The 17,875-nt window shown below is 35.9% G+C and overlaps 2 protein-coding genes and 2 pseudogenes across 4 annotated transcripts; 3 read left to right on the top strand and 1 right to left on the bottom strand.

Annotated features, from left to right (window-relative positions):
• Window positions 1-570: 570 nt before the first annotated feature.
• On the top strand, window positions 571-1,643 carry LOC111213035 (annotated as a pseudogene).
• A 3,870-nt stretch (window positions 1,644-5,513) lies between these two features.
• On the top strand, window positions 5,514-7,873 carry LOC111213032 (annotated as a pseudogene).
• Window positions 7,874-8,399: 526 nt separating this feature from the next.
• LOC111213034 (zinc finger CCCH domain-containing protein 41-like) lies at window positions 8,400-13,100 on the top strand. Of its 3 annotated transcripts, none has more exons than XM_048762121.1 (6): window positions 8,403-8,730; window positions 8,935-9,649; window positions 9,751-10,893; window positions 11,287-11,604; window positions 11,733-12,285; window positions 12,436-13,100. In XM_048762121.1, the coding sequence occupies exons 2-5, from the start codon at window positions 8,981-8,983 to the stop codon at window positions 12,255-12,257; spliced, it is 2,655 nt and encodes an 884-aa protein (XP_048618078.1). In that variant the 5' UTR covers window positions 8,403-8,730; window positions 8,935-8,980; the 3' UTR covers window positions 12,258-12,285; window positions 12,436-13,100. The 3 variants fall into 3 exon arrangements, with proteins under 3 accessions (XP_048618077.1, XP_048618078.1, XP_048618079.1); XM_048762122.1 differs by having other exon boundaries at window positions 12,433-13,100; XM_048762120.1 differs by having other exon boundaries at window positions 8,400-8,730; window positions 11,733-13,100.
• Window positions 12,817-14,154, bottom strand: LOC111213033 (chlorophyll a-b binding protein 2.4, chloroplastic). Its single transcript, XM_022714694.2, has 2 exons — window positions 13,708-14,154; window positions 12,817-13,613 (listed from the first exon to the last, which is right to left on the bottom strand). The coding sequence occupies exons 1-2, from the start codon at window positions 13,854-13,856 to the stop codon at window positions 12,962-12,964; spliced, it is 801 nt and encodes a 266-aa protein (XP_022570415.1). The 5' UTR covers window positions 13,857-14,154; the 3' UTR covers window positions 12,817-12,961.
• Between the last annotated feature and the right edge of the window lie 3,721 nt (window positions 14,155-17,875).

Here is a 17,875-nt window from a genome sequence, read left to right as displayed (position 1 = left end):
CTACCACATCTAGTGCCCGGTTGCGGTAATCTATACCCTTGTGTATGTGGGGTTCCACTGTTTTCCAAGGATTCAGTACCGATATCTTGCTACCTGATAAGGACGAGCCACTTCCGAACCTCTCCCACCAGATCCAGCTTGACAAACGCAGAAGTTGACGGTCCTCTCCGGGATTCCGAGGAGATCCACTGTGCCGCTCTTTCTCTCTGTCTGTTTGTAAGGCCCATCTTCTCCGGTGTTCCAAGCTCGCCGCTTGCTGAAGCGCACCATCCCTGGCTAGATGGCCGAGTATCCATCGCCGCCGGAGTTTCCATCCCTGACGTCTGTATCCACTCCTTCCCGTCACTCAATCAATCGTCCTGGGTTGGGCCAAGGGTGATCACTAATTGGGCCTGGATTGCTAATCTCCCTTATTGTTATAGCCCACAAACCAGTTACACAAAACCAAGAAATACGGTACTGCTTTTGAAGGTACCGACTGTACTGATTTTATTGAAAACTGTGGTTTTGGTATTGACTTGTTTGATAAGGATTTCCGGTGGGTTCACCGGGGCCTTACTTTTGCGTATAATGGCATATTATCTTGTTAAGAAGAGTTTATCGGTGGATTCACCGAGACAGTTTCCATTTCAATCTTCCTCGTCTTTTGAAGAGAGGACTTTTCCACCATACCTTCTTCCCATGGATGAAGATGATTTCTCGGCTTCGCTGCCGAGCTTCGGCTTCAGCTTTATCACCGGTTTGTTATCTTGCGTAGCGGTCTGTACAGGGCCAGAAGATGCAACCGAGATTACCATGTGTTGTCTCGCAGGTGAGGGTTGTCCCTCCACGTCACATTATGTGACTAAGTCTCAGCTGTCCGACTCTGTCGGGTATGCTCCATCGACGCATCCAAGCTTTGTCTTGAATTCGCTGTCATCTTGCTTTGAAGATCTATCTTTCTTAATTTGGTATGTTATTGTATCTTATGTTTTTTATCAAAGAGGATGGATAATTCCCTCTAGTATTTGTATTCAAGAAAGTTGATGAATGAAAGTTAGTTGTGTTTCAAAAAAAAAAAAAAACCTTTTCAGGTTAATCTCGATAGGTCACATCTCACATCCATTATAAACCTCAGTCCTGATCTTTATCATAAGAGTCTAACATCAAAAATCTCAAACACTACTTCTGATCATATTCCAAATCTAAATGTTCCCCCATATCACTTTGATATATTTAAAGGCATCACTCCTTCTCCATGCATTGAAGCTTTTGAGGTATACCTTCATGGCATATCCATTAACCCATATCTCTTTCATATGGCCTATAACACATCGTCACCACCCAAGGATTTACCCAACATTTTACATGCCCAACGTGAAATTACGATGTGGGGAAATGATAACCCCCAAGGAATCATCTTTGGGTACGAGCCAATATTCAATCTAGCCATGGCTGACTCAAATCTATACAATGCGTCAAAACCAATATGTATCTTGAACCCAAACGAAGATGATGTCATGAATCAAAGTCAAAATAATCAAATATTGATCAAGACCGATCAAATCAAGAAGAATAAGAGATTCCAAATGAGAAGATGATGCAAACCCGTGAAAAAAGCTAGCATCATCAAAGGGCAATGGACTTCTGGTGAAGATAGGTAAATATTAAACCTTTGTTTATGTAATTCTAGCTTGTAAGATATAGATATATATATATATATATATATATATATATATATATATATATATATATATATATATATATTATCTTATTATTATAATTATGTTGATTTAATATATAAGATTTTTGATGATTCTACCCAATTTTGGTTACTGGTACAATTAGTGGAGCACCATGGAACTAAAAAATGGTCTCATATTGCCAAAATGCTACCAGGACGAGTTGGAAAGCAGTGTAGGGAAAGGTGGCATAATCATCTACGTCCTGATATCAAGGTTACCTTCTTCTTAGATTTTTAATAATATACATCAATCTACAAATCATGTGGTATCATTGTGTATATGATGTTTAATGTGTGGTTAACCATATATTTACATGTCACTATATCTCTTATCCATGACACACATTTATATTTTCATTATGCCATTCAGATTACTCAAATTGACAACGTATCATAGTACATATATTACCATGTCTTAAGAAAGTATTTTATGGTTTACATATAAAGTGATATCTTGTTATGTATATACATCACAGCGGCAATACACACATATGCCCATATATTAACATAAATTTATCTTATATAATTGGCTAGTGCAAAATATATCCAATTGAATTTGTTTAATATTTGACTATTTTATGATGGTATATCATGCATTAATACTTTGAATTTTTTTTTTTTTTTGTATATACATATACGTCTATGAAATTTATTTAAAGCATTTTATCTTCTTGTTGTAGACAAATATTTCTTAATTGGTAAGCCTTCAATCTAAATTGATTTTCACTTATATTCTCTCATTAAAACTCACAAACCTAGACAAAATTTTCAAAATATATATCAAAGCATAAGACTTTATATATTACAGAAAGACGGTTGGAGTGAAGAAGAGGATATGATACTTATTGCTGCCCACAAAGAGATTGGGAACAAATGGGCTGAGATAGCTCGGAAACTCCCTGGACGTACTGAAAATACAATCAAGAACCATTGGAATGCGACTAAACGCCGACAACAATCAAGGAGGTCTAAGGGAAAAGACGAAACTTCCCTTGCAATATGTAGCAGCACTCTTTAAAACTACATTACGTTTGTTACCTACAATGATGATACTCTAAGGACCAATGCAACCTTTGACGCAAATGCAAACATAAAAGTTAGTCCAAAAAATATGAGAGGTAAAGGTAAAGTTGTGATTATTGCCGCTTCGGACTATGACAAGAGCAATGACTGTAAGTATATCATTGATGGTGTGATGAACTTGGGTTTAGATTATAGTATTGTAGGCTGAATGATTCATTAGATAACTTACGTACAGTATTTATAGTGATACATAGCTAACCTAGCTATTACATATTGACAAATATAACTTTATTAGGCATACACTCTACACTCTCCCTCAAAATGGAGGGAGTTTGCTCACACCAATCTTGTCCATAAGTTCTTTGAATCTTGCTCGTGGTAACGGCTTCGTAAGGGCATCGGCAAGTTGATCTTTAGTGGAGACATGCGAAACGCGGAGAGTGCCAGACTGAACATTGCCACGAACAAAATGGAAATCAAGTGCTAGATGCTTCATCCTAGAGTGGAACACAGGGTTGGCGCTAAGATACGTCGCGCCCACATTATCACAATATATAGTCGGAGTGTTGGTGAGAGTAACTCCAAGCTCAGTAAGGAGAGAACAAACCCAACGCAGCTCAGCTGCTGTGTTTGCCACCGATCGATACTCCGCTTCTATGGAGGAACGCGCGACTCCAGTCTGCTTGCGAGAAGACTATGCTATCGGCATCAGCTGTTACATCTACCTCTGGTTCGACGTGTAGGCCGGGAAGTGGTTTAACCGCCGAGTTTGATGAATCGATGACAGATAGTTGGATGGTAATGCATGGATGCGATGAAGTTATGATGAACGACATTGCTTTGCTAGAGTTGATTTCTCATGGTCGACTAATTAGACTACAATATAACGTATCCAAACTTTATTATATCTATATGTATAATATGCTATATGAAATTAAGTTTGTGCATTTTAATGGAAGAACTGAACATGTAATATATATTGTGGTCTAATGAATGTTTTTATGTTCAGTTTCGTAGATTCTTAATCTTTTGTTCAACAAAGATTATACATATTTTTTTATTCAAAAAAAAAAAAGATTATACATATTTTATAGAGGAATAAAATTTCCAAACAATACGACGCTGAATTATTAGAGAATCTCATTTATTGATTTCCAATTTCAAATCTCTTTAAAATAAAAAATAACAATTGTATTAAATAAATGAGTATTTCTTTTTTGTCACAAAATAAATGAGTATTTAAAACGTTAAAATACTCATATAGATTATATCAAAATAATTTAAAAGTACTAGCTTTGGACTGTGCTTCTAAAGTGCGTTATTATTTTTATATAAAATTATAATTCAGTAAAACATATATATATATATATATATTTTTAAAAAATTTATTATTTTTTGACCCAAAAAAAATTATTATTGTTTTTTGGAATGATTTAAAATATGTTGATAATTTTATTTAACTAAAGAAGTGTGTATATATATATATGTATATATATAGTTTACTAAATTTTAACACCTTTTAAAGATGAAATACACTTTTAATTTATTTTATGTGTTTTTCTATTTTGTTAGAAAATTAAAATATATTTATGACAATTAAAATTAAAGATGTTTTCCATTTTGGCGTACATGAAATTTTTTGATCTGTTTTATAGATTTAATCGTTTTTATAAATTTTAGCGAGGTGAAACTATTTGATCTGTTTTATTAATTTAATCAGTTTTATAAATTTTATTATTATTTTTGAAGATTACTTTTTTGAATTCAAAAGTTTTCATATTTAAAAAAAAAAAATTGAAATTCAAAATTTATTTTTGAAAATATTTTAAAATATTTTATTTAAATTTTTAGTATTTATTTATTTTAAAAAATCCAAAATTCTACCTTTCAAATGAAACATTTTGGTCAAGGATTATCATAGTGAATTTCTCTAGATATTATTAGTTAGTTAAAGTTTCTATTTGTTTTAAGTTCGGTGTTCGATTCTCTGGCCATAGGCTTCGACTGTTCTTTTTTTAAATAAAAATTGATTTTGCAGTATTGTTAACATAACCATTTAATAAATGTATAAAATATTGCATGTATAAGATGACCCAACTTAAAAATTACAAATGAAAATTTATATGATTTTATTTCTATAAAAGAGATATTTCGATGATATTTGAAATACTCATTTAGATATAATTATTTAGTTTAAAGTAAATCTTGGGCCAAACAAATGGCAAATTGAAAGAGGGTCATTTGACCCCTAAAATTTTTAACGAAAAAAAATTGTGTTGAAATTTATAAACTAATCTGATAATATATCACAAAATTAGTTTGTGTGATCCCTATGATATATAGTTGGTCGAAACTAAATCGACCACATTGAAAAATGTGGCTAGCTTGCCACTGCATCCGGCTCCCGTGAACTATTCCTTTTGGGTTGCCATGCCCCCACTAAACTTTTTATAGGCTTTAACTATAAATAGAAAACAAATACATGCGGGCCTTGTAGATTTGCTACGTACATTTTTCCAGTTTGAAAGGTTTACGATTAAGGTATGCTTAAGGAACACACGAGGCGAAACGACGACGTTTCGAAATCAAGTGATGAACAAAATAGAGGAAGTCCCCACCACCTGTCCCTCTCTCGGTCCACTCTGTTCAGTTATCAAACTTCTCGTGGCCGACCGACATCGACATGCCTTAGCTTCAAAGTTTGACTTCCCCATCACACAACTCACGAATACTGTTGAAGAAGAAAAAGACTACGAAACTTGTACATTTCTTCCTTACATTACGTAACTATTAAGCATACATCATCACAACTCTCGTGTTCTTCGGAATCGGATCTTTAAACTATTCAAATTGTAATTCTCTTCAGGTCATATCGATCAATTCGGAGCTTTAAGCTACTTGAATCCCTCTGATTTGGATCCATTTGGGTTTTTCGGATCCGAATATTCAGACGGATCAACTGAAGAATGATGATCCAGAATGTCCCGGACACATCCAGCTTGGATTACTGGTTGAACTGGAGAGTGTTTCTATGCGCGGTTTGGGTGTTGACTCCGATGATCATTGCTTTGTTCGTCATATGGAAGTTCGAAAAAGACAGTTCAGTTGAAACTCAGCGACCTAAGGGTAGTTATAGTGAACACAGTGAAGATATTTGGAGGCCTAGTCTGAAACAAATCCACCCGGGTTGGTTACTGGGTTTCCGGGTCCTAGCCTTCTGCTTTCTTCTAACGAGCAACATTGTCAGGCTCGCTTTTCGTGGTTTCCGCATTTACTACTATTACACTCAGTAAGTAAGCTCCTGCAAAGACCGTGTGAAAGTTACTCTCTTTTGATGCTTTGGTTGTTTTTGACAGGTGGACGTTCACGTTGATAACAATCTACTTTCGGGTATGTGTTGGATCTTCTATCTTATGTTTTATAATCAGATAGTGATGTTAACTTAGATGAGATTCTAATCTAAAATCAATCGGCTATAAGTGAATTGATCCATCCATTTTATATACTCCTATGTTTCATATTAGATGAGGTTACATATATTAAAATGTGTTTTCTTTCATAAAATAATATTAAAAGTTAATTTAAATATAATTCTTTTAATGCTAAATGAAATTAGTAAAAATGCAATTGGTTATACAAATTTTGATAAAGAGAAAGTATATTGAAACGGAAAGAGTACTAGTTAATATCCATTCCAACTTCCGACGTGGGAGGGTCTAATAAGTGATGATCGATGAATGCGTTCTGTAGATGGGATCATTGTTTTCAGTTTATGGGTGTTTTCAACATAAGAAGCAGTTGAGCAGGAGAATACCTATTGATCAAGTAGCAAATGATGCAGAGATTCGATTGCTTTTGCCTCTTTTAAATGGGGAGAACATGCTTTTCATTGAGAAGATATATAAGACCTTCTGATTCAAAGACACTAGCGTCCTGTGTCAAGCTCTTCCATATTATATTTCAGGTATATGAATCATTTTGTATTATTTAGATTTCTGAGTGTACCTTTGTGTTAGATTATCTATGATGTTGGCTTTGTTGAAAAAACAGACGAGTGCCGGAGCAGCTGTGCTTACCGACAGTATATATTGGACCGTCATTTTCCCATTTCTGTCTTTACAGGACTATGAGATGAGTTTCGTAAGTTTCTAGCCATTTTCATCAAGAATTTTCCTTACCATATAGTAATAAATAAAGCTTGGTGTGCACATACATCACTTGCTATGTTGCATAAGCTGTTTACTTTTATACTTGCTCTAACTTTAAATATATTTGACTCTCTTGGACACTCAAGTTTAACTTTCCTACTGCTAACTATGTTTTCAGATGACTGTGAATTTGCATACGAGCAACCTCCACAATTCTTAACCGTCTGGTAATAAGTCTTCTTTTTCTTTTTGCATTTAAGATGTTACCAAGCGTTAACCATCAACCTAAATTTTGTTTGTTTGGGTGTTACTCTGCAGTGATTTCCCTTGTTCAGGTTCTCTTACTTCATCTTGTGGACAGGAAGTTTTGTTATTTTCCAATGGCTTCTCCATGTGTTTATCTCCGTAGGGTAAAAACTCTTCTTTGCCTTTTTTTCATGTCATATCATCTTATATACATGATTACATTCTTAATATACGTTTCTATTCCTCGATTGATTTAGGTGGCCATATCCATTTCTCGACCTTTCAATTCCCATGGCTCCAGTGTGGTAAGCCTTCAACAACATTATATACTAGATCAGTCTGCATCTGTTGGTTCTATATAGAAGAGAAAATAAAAAAAAAAACATTATGGTATATCTCAAAATGCTTCATTCGCTAGACTGACATTTGTGGATGATCTACAGGTATCTGTTGGTAGCACTCCTGCATCTTCCTTCTTATGCCCTCTATGCATTATTCGTCAGAATCAAACACCAATTCACATCCTGAAGTGATTTCATATTCAACAGTTTTTCCTCTCGACTCTCAATTTCATTTAAAAGGGTTTCAACAATGAAAAATATCAGAATGTGAACATAATGTCTAAAAACCTCATAACAGATCAAATATATAATCACCATAGTTATTATAAAATCGTTTTGTCCATGGATACATCTTTTTTTTTTTTTGAACAACGTCCATGGATACATCTTTATTTATTGATCTATTTCTTTTTCATTTCTTATTCAGACTCCATATACTGTTGGATCCATGTTTGATATATAATCATGGTACAATTATAAAGGAATGTTTATGAACCATTAGTAAACATAAGAAGAGATAAAAAAACCAAAACAAGCGTTCTATTATGCACTTGCATCAACTGTTTACGAAGCCAAAGACATAACTAGAAACATGAACAAAACAGAAAAGATAAAAAAAATATATTTTTAATGCTATAAAGAACACCTAGTGTCTTTTTTTACAGCTTCCAAAATTTGATGTAATATTTTGGGGCTTAAGAAAACAAAAATATAACTGCTACTATATTGATTAAAAAAATAAAACTGCTACTATTTTTATTGTAATTAACAAATAATATGATGTGTTTTGTTTTTCATTTTAGAAAATTAGGGTAGGCAAACAGAAATAAACAGGAATATTGGGCCGTTCTGTAAATTTGAGGAACTCTTTGATGGGTAGCAAATCCAAATTCCCGGCCTAGCTTCTGTCTTCCTCGCCTTGCCTTGTATGTTGTTTACTTTGCAATTTTTATTTTGATAACCAAAAAAAAAAACCCTCTCTCTCTCTCTCTCTCTCTCTCAGCAGCTCTTCAAACCCTAACGACGAGAGCAGTCGCTATCTGAGACGCGATTCCGAGGTTTCTCCTTGTAATCCTTCGTCGGAACATAATCTCTCCGCGGCGGATTTAGTCTTCGTTGACAATCCCTCCTCCAATTTCTTCGCAGTATGTCCATCCATTGTTTTTGATTTAGCTCATCGGACCTGAATCCAGCTCCGTCTGTGAAGAAGAGCGATAGAGTCATTCGCATAGTCATCCCGAGAGAATCTGTAAGATTTGTTTTCCCTTTCGAAGATTTCTTTTTTTTTCAATCTTAATCTCAGAATTAGCTCTCTCTAGGTTCGTTTAAACCCTAAGTTTACGCTGCTTGCTGTTACTAAACTGGTAGCTAGCTCAATTGCTTAGGAGTTTCACTTGTTATTGAGCACTGATCGTTAGGGTTTCGATTTTGAACATCAAACTGTATGTATCAGAGTGTTGTATGAGAGACGAGAAGCTCTGCGTTATCTAAGCGGATCGATGGAGCTTTCTTCTCCGAAGGAACGCGTGCTATCTTCGTCTGATTGTATGAGCGACCCTGAGGAGGAGCATGAGATCAGCGAGGAGGAGGATGACGATCGCAACCATAAGCACCGCAGGAAAGAAGAAGAGACGAGGTCTCAGTCTTTGGAACAAGGCTCTTCAGATCAGGCTTTCTCAAGGCCGCACAGGAAAAACTACAGACATTTTGAGAATGGGAATACCTTTGGTGAACACGAAAAGCGGCCTCAGCGTGTGCAGTTTGATAGTCAAAGAGCAAGATCGAATCCAATGTTTTCAAGGGACGCTGGTCATGGTAGAGGTAGAGGCAACTACGGTTCTTGGGCTCAGCGTGATTCCAGGTTTAATCCTGTTGATCTCTCGTCTCATATGGTTCCCGGCATGTTTGGAGCGAGGGGACTAGCTGGTGTTTCAGCTGCTCAGAGCGCGCCGTGGCCTCCTTTTGGAATGCTTAATGGAGTTCCAAATGGTGGTTTGGATGCTTTCCATCACATGCAAGGCTCTCTAAGACCGCCCTTGAATGCGTCACTCAACATGGGTATTCCTCGGCAGCGATGCAGAGACTTTGAGGAGCGTGGGTTCTGCCTCAGAGGGGATATGTGTCCCATGGAGCATGGAATGAATCGCATTGTTGTCGACGATGTTCAGGTTTGTTTTCTTGAATTACAACTTTCTGGTCATTGGATTTATCTGGGAAACTCTTGTGTATACTTATCTGAGTGATTTTCCTTCATTTCCCATTTGTGCAGAGTCTATCACAGTTCAACCTTCCCGTTTCTGGCCCGGGTGCACCTCATATGGCAGCTTCTTCTAAACCAGTGCCTGCACAGTTTGGGAGTGCTAATTTCATGAATACTAAAGGAGCTCATGGGAAGACTAATGAGGGTGGAATGGCTGTTGATGGTATGGGTTATGGTGATGCATATCCTAGTGGAGGTGGAACTGATTTTTACGATCCTGATCAACCTTTGTGGAATAACAGTGCTGGTGAAACGTCAGGGGCATTGCTTGCACTAAGTTCTCATGGGATTGATGAGAATGTAGCTCCACTGGATGAAAATAACCAAGATGGCCCTGAAAATGCGGGTGGTATTGGAGACTCCAGAAGCAAAAGTCAACCAGTTTGGGGAAGAACGCGTCATGCAAAAGCTGATGCAAGATTAAATTCATCAGCTGGTTTTGAAGATCAACTGAAGGAGGTTCCAATCAATTCATCTCGCCACGGCAAACAAAACCACGTTGGTGAAAGTGTCTCAAAAGTTGTTGGTTCATCAAATACTTCAAGTGATGCGATGAACAATACAAGAAAAGCAATGCAAAAGGCAATGCGGACTCTATTTGTCAACGGTGTTCCCCACGAAATCAACAGAAAGGACCTCATTCTTGCCCATTTTCAGAAATTTGGGAAAGTTATTGACATTCACATCCCAATAAGTAGTGAACGAGCATTTGTTCAATTCTCTAAACGCGAAGAGGCTGAATCTGCTCTGAAGGCACCTGATGCTGTGATGGGTAACCGCTTTATCAAGCTTTGGTGGGCAAATAGAGATAGTATACCTGATAATGTCCTCTCCACTGGCAATGGTGCTTCTGTGAAGGGTCGTGTTATGACTGCTTCCGGAGGGCAGAACCAACTTCCTATTGTTGCAGCATCGAAAAGCAACCATGTAACTTCCACCGCAAAGGGTCCTGCCTTCCACGGCTGTGGCGCTCCATCATCAGCTGAACAGCCTAAGCCTGTGGGTTTCGCAAGTGTCCCCAAGGTTACGCCGGTTCAGCAGAAAAAAGCAGACGATCTTGAGCGGTTGAAGGAGACACTTCGAAAAAAGCAGGAAATGCTGGAGCAGAAGCGTGAAGAGTTCCGCAAAAAGTTGGCGATGCTTGAAAAACAAGTACGTACAAGTAACTAAATCCCTTTCCGTTTTGTTTTTAATCCCCTTAATACCTTTTGAAAGAAATTACAATTTAGCAGTCACTAGGAAGTTAAGCGTAAGTAGAGGATTTGAATCCTAAGGGCGTCTTTGGGAATTTGAAGAAGTGTAAATTGCTAGACAAATGCGGACCTGAGTTCTCATTATAGCCTAAAATTGAGTTTGTTTCACACAGAGATATGTGGACATACGCGTTGTGTCATATATATATTATTTCTGCTCTAGGATGTTTCAGCTAATGAATTGATACACTAAACATATTTTTTGACCCTGTCTTACTTAACACCACGTAGAATGGAGTTGAAATTATTTACCTGGACAACATTCATATCATCATGCTCTTAATCTACTCAGGGTACGGTTGTGAAGGGTGAAGAAGCAGATGAGCCAGATGCTAAGCGCCTCAAAGTAGATACAGCCTCTAACTCCGGTGAAGCAATCTCATCACCAAAAACAGAGTCATCCACAGATAAGAAGAAAGTGCCTATCCAGAAGCCGCTTTCTTCTGCTAAATTAAGCACAGAAACGCCATCTCCGGATCCAAAACATTTCAAGCAAAGACCGTATCAGTTCAATACAAATTTGAACTCTCCTATGGTAAATAGGTATAAGTTGGACAACCGCCCGACTACCATCAAAGTTGTTCCTCCTTTGCCAACCGGGTTAGCCGATGTATGTTCCCTTTCTCTGTTCTACTTTATGAATGTGCAAAACTTTCTCATTTTCCAAATTAGATTTTACGGTGATTATTAGGTCGCGGACTCACTTACCGATTATTTGAACTATTGTTTTACTTCCAGGTTGCTGTCTTAAAGGAACATTTTTCATTTTATGGCGAAATCTCAAAAGTGGAACTCGAAGACAATGCATCGATTGATAGTGGCAAGGATCAGGATGAAACAGATAAAGAAAACCGTGCAGCTTGTGTCACATTTGTGAAGCGCAGCGCAGCCGAGAAAGCGTTTGCTAACGCAAAATGCTGGAAAGAACACACCTTGCAGTTCAAGTGGGTAACACGTCAAAGCAACAGAGAGAATAATGATAGCAACAACAACAATAATCTCTCTGTTACTGGTGACCACCTTAGCAAGAAAAACAAGTGCACTGCTTCTGTCTCTAATGACCCAAAACCAAAAGATGAAGTCAGAGCCTCGTCTACAGAAGAACCAGAGAACACAAATGTCTCTGGAGACGACAAGACGTTGGATGAACGAGAGACCAAGGAAAGCGATAATGGCAACAGTAAAAGTAACAGCGAGTCCATCGAAGGAGCTTCTGAAGCGGTTGCAGTGTCTGAAACTGATGAAGAACAGATAAATGGTTAAGTTGGGGAAGAAGATTCAAGTCAGTGAGGTAATCTTTTGTGAGAAACATAATCTTTATTTGTTGAATCTGGCATTAGTGATCTTTTCTCCGTTTTAGGCTTTTTAGCCAATTCGTGAGACGTTAATATTTGTTGGTAGCAAAATTATATCTAAGATTTTCGCCTTTTTTTTATAGTAGAATGTGAAAAAGAAAAAAAGAAAAAGAGAAGACAAGAAACAAGTGTATTGTTACATTTGGCCTTCCAAGAGCAGTGGTTTGGTCTTTGGTTTTCAGTTCTTAGTTTCTATAACAAGTTCGACTTCTGTTGTATATACACATATTTTGTGTACTTGGAGACTGCTTTAGTTGAGACGAAAAATAGTGTGGAATCTACAAACGGCAAGCATCTTGGAAATTTAAGCGATGTTTTGTTAACTAGATTTATATCATTATTGTTTGCTAGGATCGGAATCTTGGAGCTATATTATTTGTTCTAGTTTTAGCGTTTATCAAAGACCAATTTGTAGAACAATGAGACTGAAACTCGATGAATTTGGATAGTAACACGACTCTGATGTCTGAGCAGTTAACACATTTCTAGATTAATGACACAAAAGAAGGCTTGAGAATTTCTTTCACCAATCCAAGAACAGTAAACCAACAGACCAAATATGCCCATGCACTAAATTTTAAAGATAAAAACACAAATTTGTCTGATACAGTTCTATTTTACGGGAGCGAAGTTGGTGGCGTAAGCCCAGGCATTGTTAGCCACAGGGTCCGCAACATGATCGAACAGATTCTCGATCGGACCTTTACCAGTTACAATAGCTTGGACAAAGAATCCAAACATGGAGAACATTGCAAGACGACCGTTCTTGAGCTCCTTCACCTTCAATTCAGAAAACGCTTCCGGGTCCTCGGCTAAGTTCAACGGGTCAAACGCCCCACCCGGGTAAAGCGGGTCAAGACCTTCACCAAGAGGTCCACCTCCGATTCTGTACCCTTCAATCAAACCCATCAACACAACTTGAGAAGCCCAGATAGCTAAAATGCTTTGCGCGTGGATCAAGTTAGGGTTTCCGAGGTAATCAAGCCCTCCTTCTGAGAAGATCTGAGAACCTGCCTTGAACCACACGGCTTCACCGAACTTGACTCCGTTTTTGGAGAGAATCTCTGGGAAGGTGCAGCCTAATGCTCCTAGCATTGCCCATCTGCTGTGGATTACTTCGAGCTCACGGTTCTTTGCGAATGTTTCTGGGTCAGCGGAGAGACCAGCTGTGTCCCAACCGTAGTCTCCGGGGTATTCACCAGTTAGGTATGATGGTGTGTTCTCCGAGAATGGTCCTAAGTACTTGGGACGGTCTGGTCCATACCTGTCACATTAAGTTTGCAGTGTTGAAATATTATATGTTTTTGGTATGATTAATAAACTCAAAACTGAGGAAGCAAAAAGATTGGAGTAAGAACCAGATGCTCTGAGGAGTAGACTTGACGGTACGACGCATGACGACGCGGCCACCGCCGTTGGAAGCTCCTACTTTGCGGAGGAGATCGTTGGAGGGCTTCAGGGCCGTTTGGCCGGCGAAAGAGGAGTGCTGGATTGCTGACGTAGCCATTCTTATCTTAACTCCAAACAGAAACACAAATGAAGCAAAGATGAGATGAGATGAGACGCTGTTGTTGGTGTTCTTGTTGATTTTATAATAGAGATCCGAGAAGGTGTTCAGCTTGAGGGAGCTTGGCTAATGGACACGTCACTACGTCAGCGAGTTCTGATTGGTTGGTTTTAGATTTCCACAGAGTAAGATTCACATTGTGAAGGAGATTGCTAGAGGCTATGGTTATGCCACGTAGCAGTGGAAAATCTTATGCCAAGAGTGGATAGTGCTCCAACACAGCGATTTCTCTCATTCCCAATGCTTGCGATTGCGATGATAAGAACAACGTTAATATTTTGATTAATACAAAATTACTTTTTCGGCAAATAATTAAAATTTTTATTAATATCAAACACAGTTTAATATATTACATGAAACATTACTAGCAACAAATAATTTTTAAGAAGAATTTGAATTGAAAAAGTAATTACACAATGCTAATTTGAAACAATTAGCTAAATATACATAAATGAAGTCCATATTAGTAACCTACACATGGTGTGATGTTAAGAGGACGAGCCATACCCATTATGCCATGAATTGATGATTTTACCCTCGCGTCATGATGAAACCTCCATATACGTACTCTGTCGGTACTCTCTCGCTGCAGAGAGCAAAAAGCGTGTCAGAATGTAAGTTGCCAGCTGTATGATTTTTACTCCAGTTTTTGAGAGAAAAAGATGGACAATAAAAAAGTATTTTTGAGTAAATAATTCCCAGAAACTTTTATTTTACAAAAGTTATTTTGTATTAATTCATTAATGAGTTTTATAAACAATTAACAACGAATATTTTGTAACAACATACAACAATTTATCAACACTTTGATATGAAAGTCTCTATCAGCTAAAAATCCATGTGTCAGGTAACAAATCATTTAGCAGATAACAAACTATTTATCAATTAACATATTAACTCACAAACCTTGTATCAAATCATTTATCATATAACAAATCATTTCTCGAGAAAAACGTATCAAGCCAAACCATTTAATCATTAAATAAGCTGACAAACAATTTATGAAATCATTAATGAGTTTTATAAACAATGTATCAATTAACAACATGTCTTTTATAATATCGCACAACAATTTATCTATTCTTTAATACTAAACTCTCTATCAACTAACAACACTTGTACCATGTAATAAATTATTTAGCAGACAATAAACTATTTATCAATTAACATATTAATTCACAAAATATGTATCAAATCATTTATCATGTAACAAATCATTTAGCGGATAATAAACTATTTATCAATTAACATATTACCTCACAAACTATGTATCAAATCATTTATCATGTAAAAAATCATTTATCGAGAAAAATGTATTAAGTCAAAACCATGTATCACTTAATTTATCACCAAACAAGCCATATGTGAAACAAATGTATAAATTGAAAAACTTTTATAAAAATATTATCAGGTAATAAATTATGTATCAATTAATAATAAATATTTTTACACATTTTACCTATCTCATCTTTTTGCCGTCTGGATAAATTTGTGTAAGAGGTAACTCTTAATTGTCTGAAATGGTGAACTCCTAATTTATCCTTCATGAAAACCATAACAACAAAATATTTTTTTTTCTTTGGCTTAATACTTAGAATCGAGACTACTAAATCACAAACATATTTGGAATTTTCAGAGACATTAACACTCATGTCAAGCCAAAAAAACTAGAAACCCAAAGGAAAAAATTGAATCTTGTATAGACTCATTCAAAGCAACCAAACAAACAAAATAAAAAAAAATTGAAAATTGATTAGTTTTCACCCGATAATCATGAGATTTTTTCTTATGACTGAAACAATCACTTGTCTTCTTCGAATCTTCCTCTCACAAACCAGTTTAAAAATTAATAAGATAAGAGAAAAGAGAGAAGAAGAGAAAATAAAAAAGCCATAAAATGAATAAGAGAAGAGAGAAGAAGATAAAAGGGAGAGAGATAGAATCTATGATATGAAGAGAGATCTAGAACCTAGAACCTATACTGCCAACACTGACACAATTATATTCAAGTTGGGCTGGCAGCAGGGTTAAATTCGGAACGAAAATATTATCAAATCGTGTATAGAAAGCTAATTAAGAGTCCAATTATGTGTATGAGAGCCAATTAAATCAAACTGATTCGCTAACTTTATCCATTTTCGTTCTCGGTTTTATATGCTTTTTTTATTTCATCTATTGTGATCAAAAACTTTTTAACTATAAAATCATTTGATTCGACCCATCTTTTATAAGCAATTCGTGCCAAACACTTTCGCACCAGAAGATAACATCATTTGTTGTATTTATTATCCATAATATAAATATGTTTTTCTCATTGACATGGATGAGAACATATACTGATAATCATCGTCTACACTACACTGATATATTTCATTTTTTATTATTCTCCGCTGCTATCTTCGATCTCAAATCCCATCTAGATTTCCAGTATAAGAAAAAAGATTCTAATGTCTTCTCCACCATGCAACCGACACGGACTGAAAACCAAAATTGATATTCTTCTATCCGGCTAACATTTTCTATCTTTGGCCAATCACCCAACCATGAAGGTTTTAAGTCCCAATCTCTGAGAGTTACGTACTCAATTTTTTTTTTGTAAATTCTACTTTTCGTTGAGATTGATTAAATACATATCGACTGAAGAATCATATGAGTCCCTTAGTGTTCCTCCATTGATCGTTGTTGATTGCAACTAATTCTTCATTTTCAAAGGAAAGAAAGAGAGAAATGTCATTAGACAAGGGGTTTGAATCGCCTTATACAACCTGGCCATAGTGGTTCTAAGTCATGGATTTTTAAACTAAAAATTTTACTTCTCCGGTTAATCTTGCCAGAAAAAGAAAACTGTGTGCCTTGCAAAAAGCATTGGACAACACTACAAGAAAAAAACACTACAAGAAAACATGTTAATTTCCGACTGAATGAATTTCCAATATTCGTCGGAAATTTCAATAAAAATTTTGACATAATTCTGAAGAATTTCCAAGGAATGTGAATTTCTACCATTTGTCGGTATTTCTTCATAAATATCCAAAAACATTCTGACAAACAAGTTTTGGTCGGAAATAATCGATGAAATACCGATGATTCTCGAGGCATGTCTGACGAAATTCTGACAAATTTGGGTTTCAGATATGTTACGACGAATTTCGGTTTCAAATATGAAATATTTTGTTCCGACGAATTTAAGTTTCAGATATGAAATATTTAAAATAAATGTTAAACAGGATACGTACAAGATCACCATGACATATATTAAGTGATAAATATGATGTGAATTAACAATAGCTCAATTATTTCAGATATAAATTATTCTGGTAATTTGGGGCTTTTGGGTATTTTTGTTCATTAATTGTATAATTATTTGATTTTTGTAAAACTAGATATAGTTAATATATATATATATATATATATAATTCTATATACAAAATATTTAAATATATTATATTATAGAAATTTGTGTACCAATTCGGTTTCAATTCGGTGGTTATAGAGAGGGAAATCGGCCAATTCCTACATCAACAAGGGTCAACGGTCCCGATCAGTACATAAACATGTTACATGTGCGAAAACATATACCAACTAGTATGAAATTTAATTTTCATACATGAACTTTCAAAATTTGGTTTTATCATACATTTACCTAATTTTCGTTAGTCAAACGTTGAGTAATCGTTAACCGGTAATAGAAAATTGGCTAATTCCTACATCAACAGGGACCAATGGTACGGATCAATACATAAACACTTCACTTGTGGAAAAACATACATTAACTAATACAAAATTTAAATTCAATACATGAACTTTTAAAATCTGGTTTTAACATACGCTAAAGCTTGACATTTACCTAATTTCCACTAGTCAAATAATATCGAAGATAAATTATCTGTCACGTATTGATTAAGTAAGATTTTTATTGTACTATGTGATAATTAAACTGTATTACGTAGTAATTGAAT

Source organism: Brassica napus, chromosome C7, assembly GCF_020379485.1.
Source record: "Brassica napus cultivar Da-Ae chromosome C7, Da-Ae, whole genome shotgun sequence".
NCBI classification, from domain to species: Eukaryota; Viridiplantae; Streptophyta; class Magnoliopsida; order Brassicales; family Brassicaceae; genus Brassica; species Brassica napus.
Note: the sequence above shows the minus strand (reverse complement) of the source record. Positions and strands in the feature narration are given on the sequence as shown.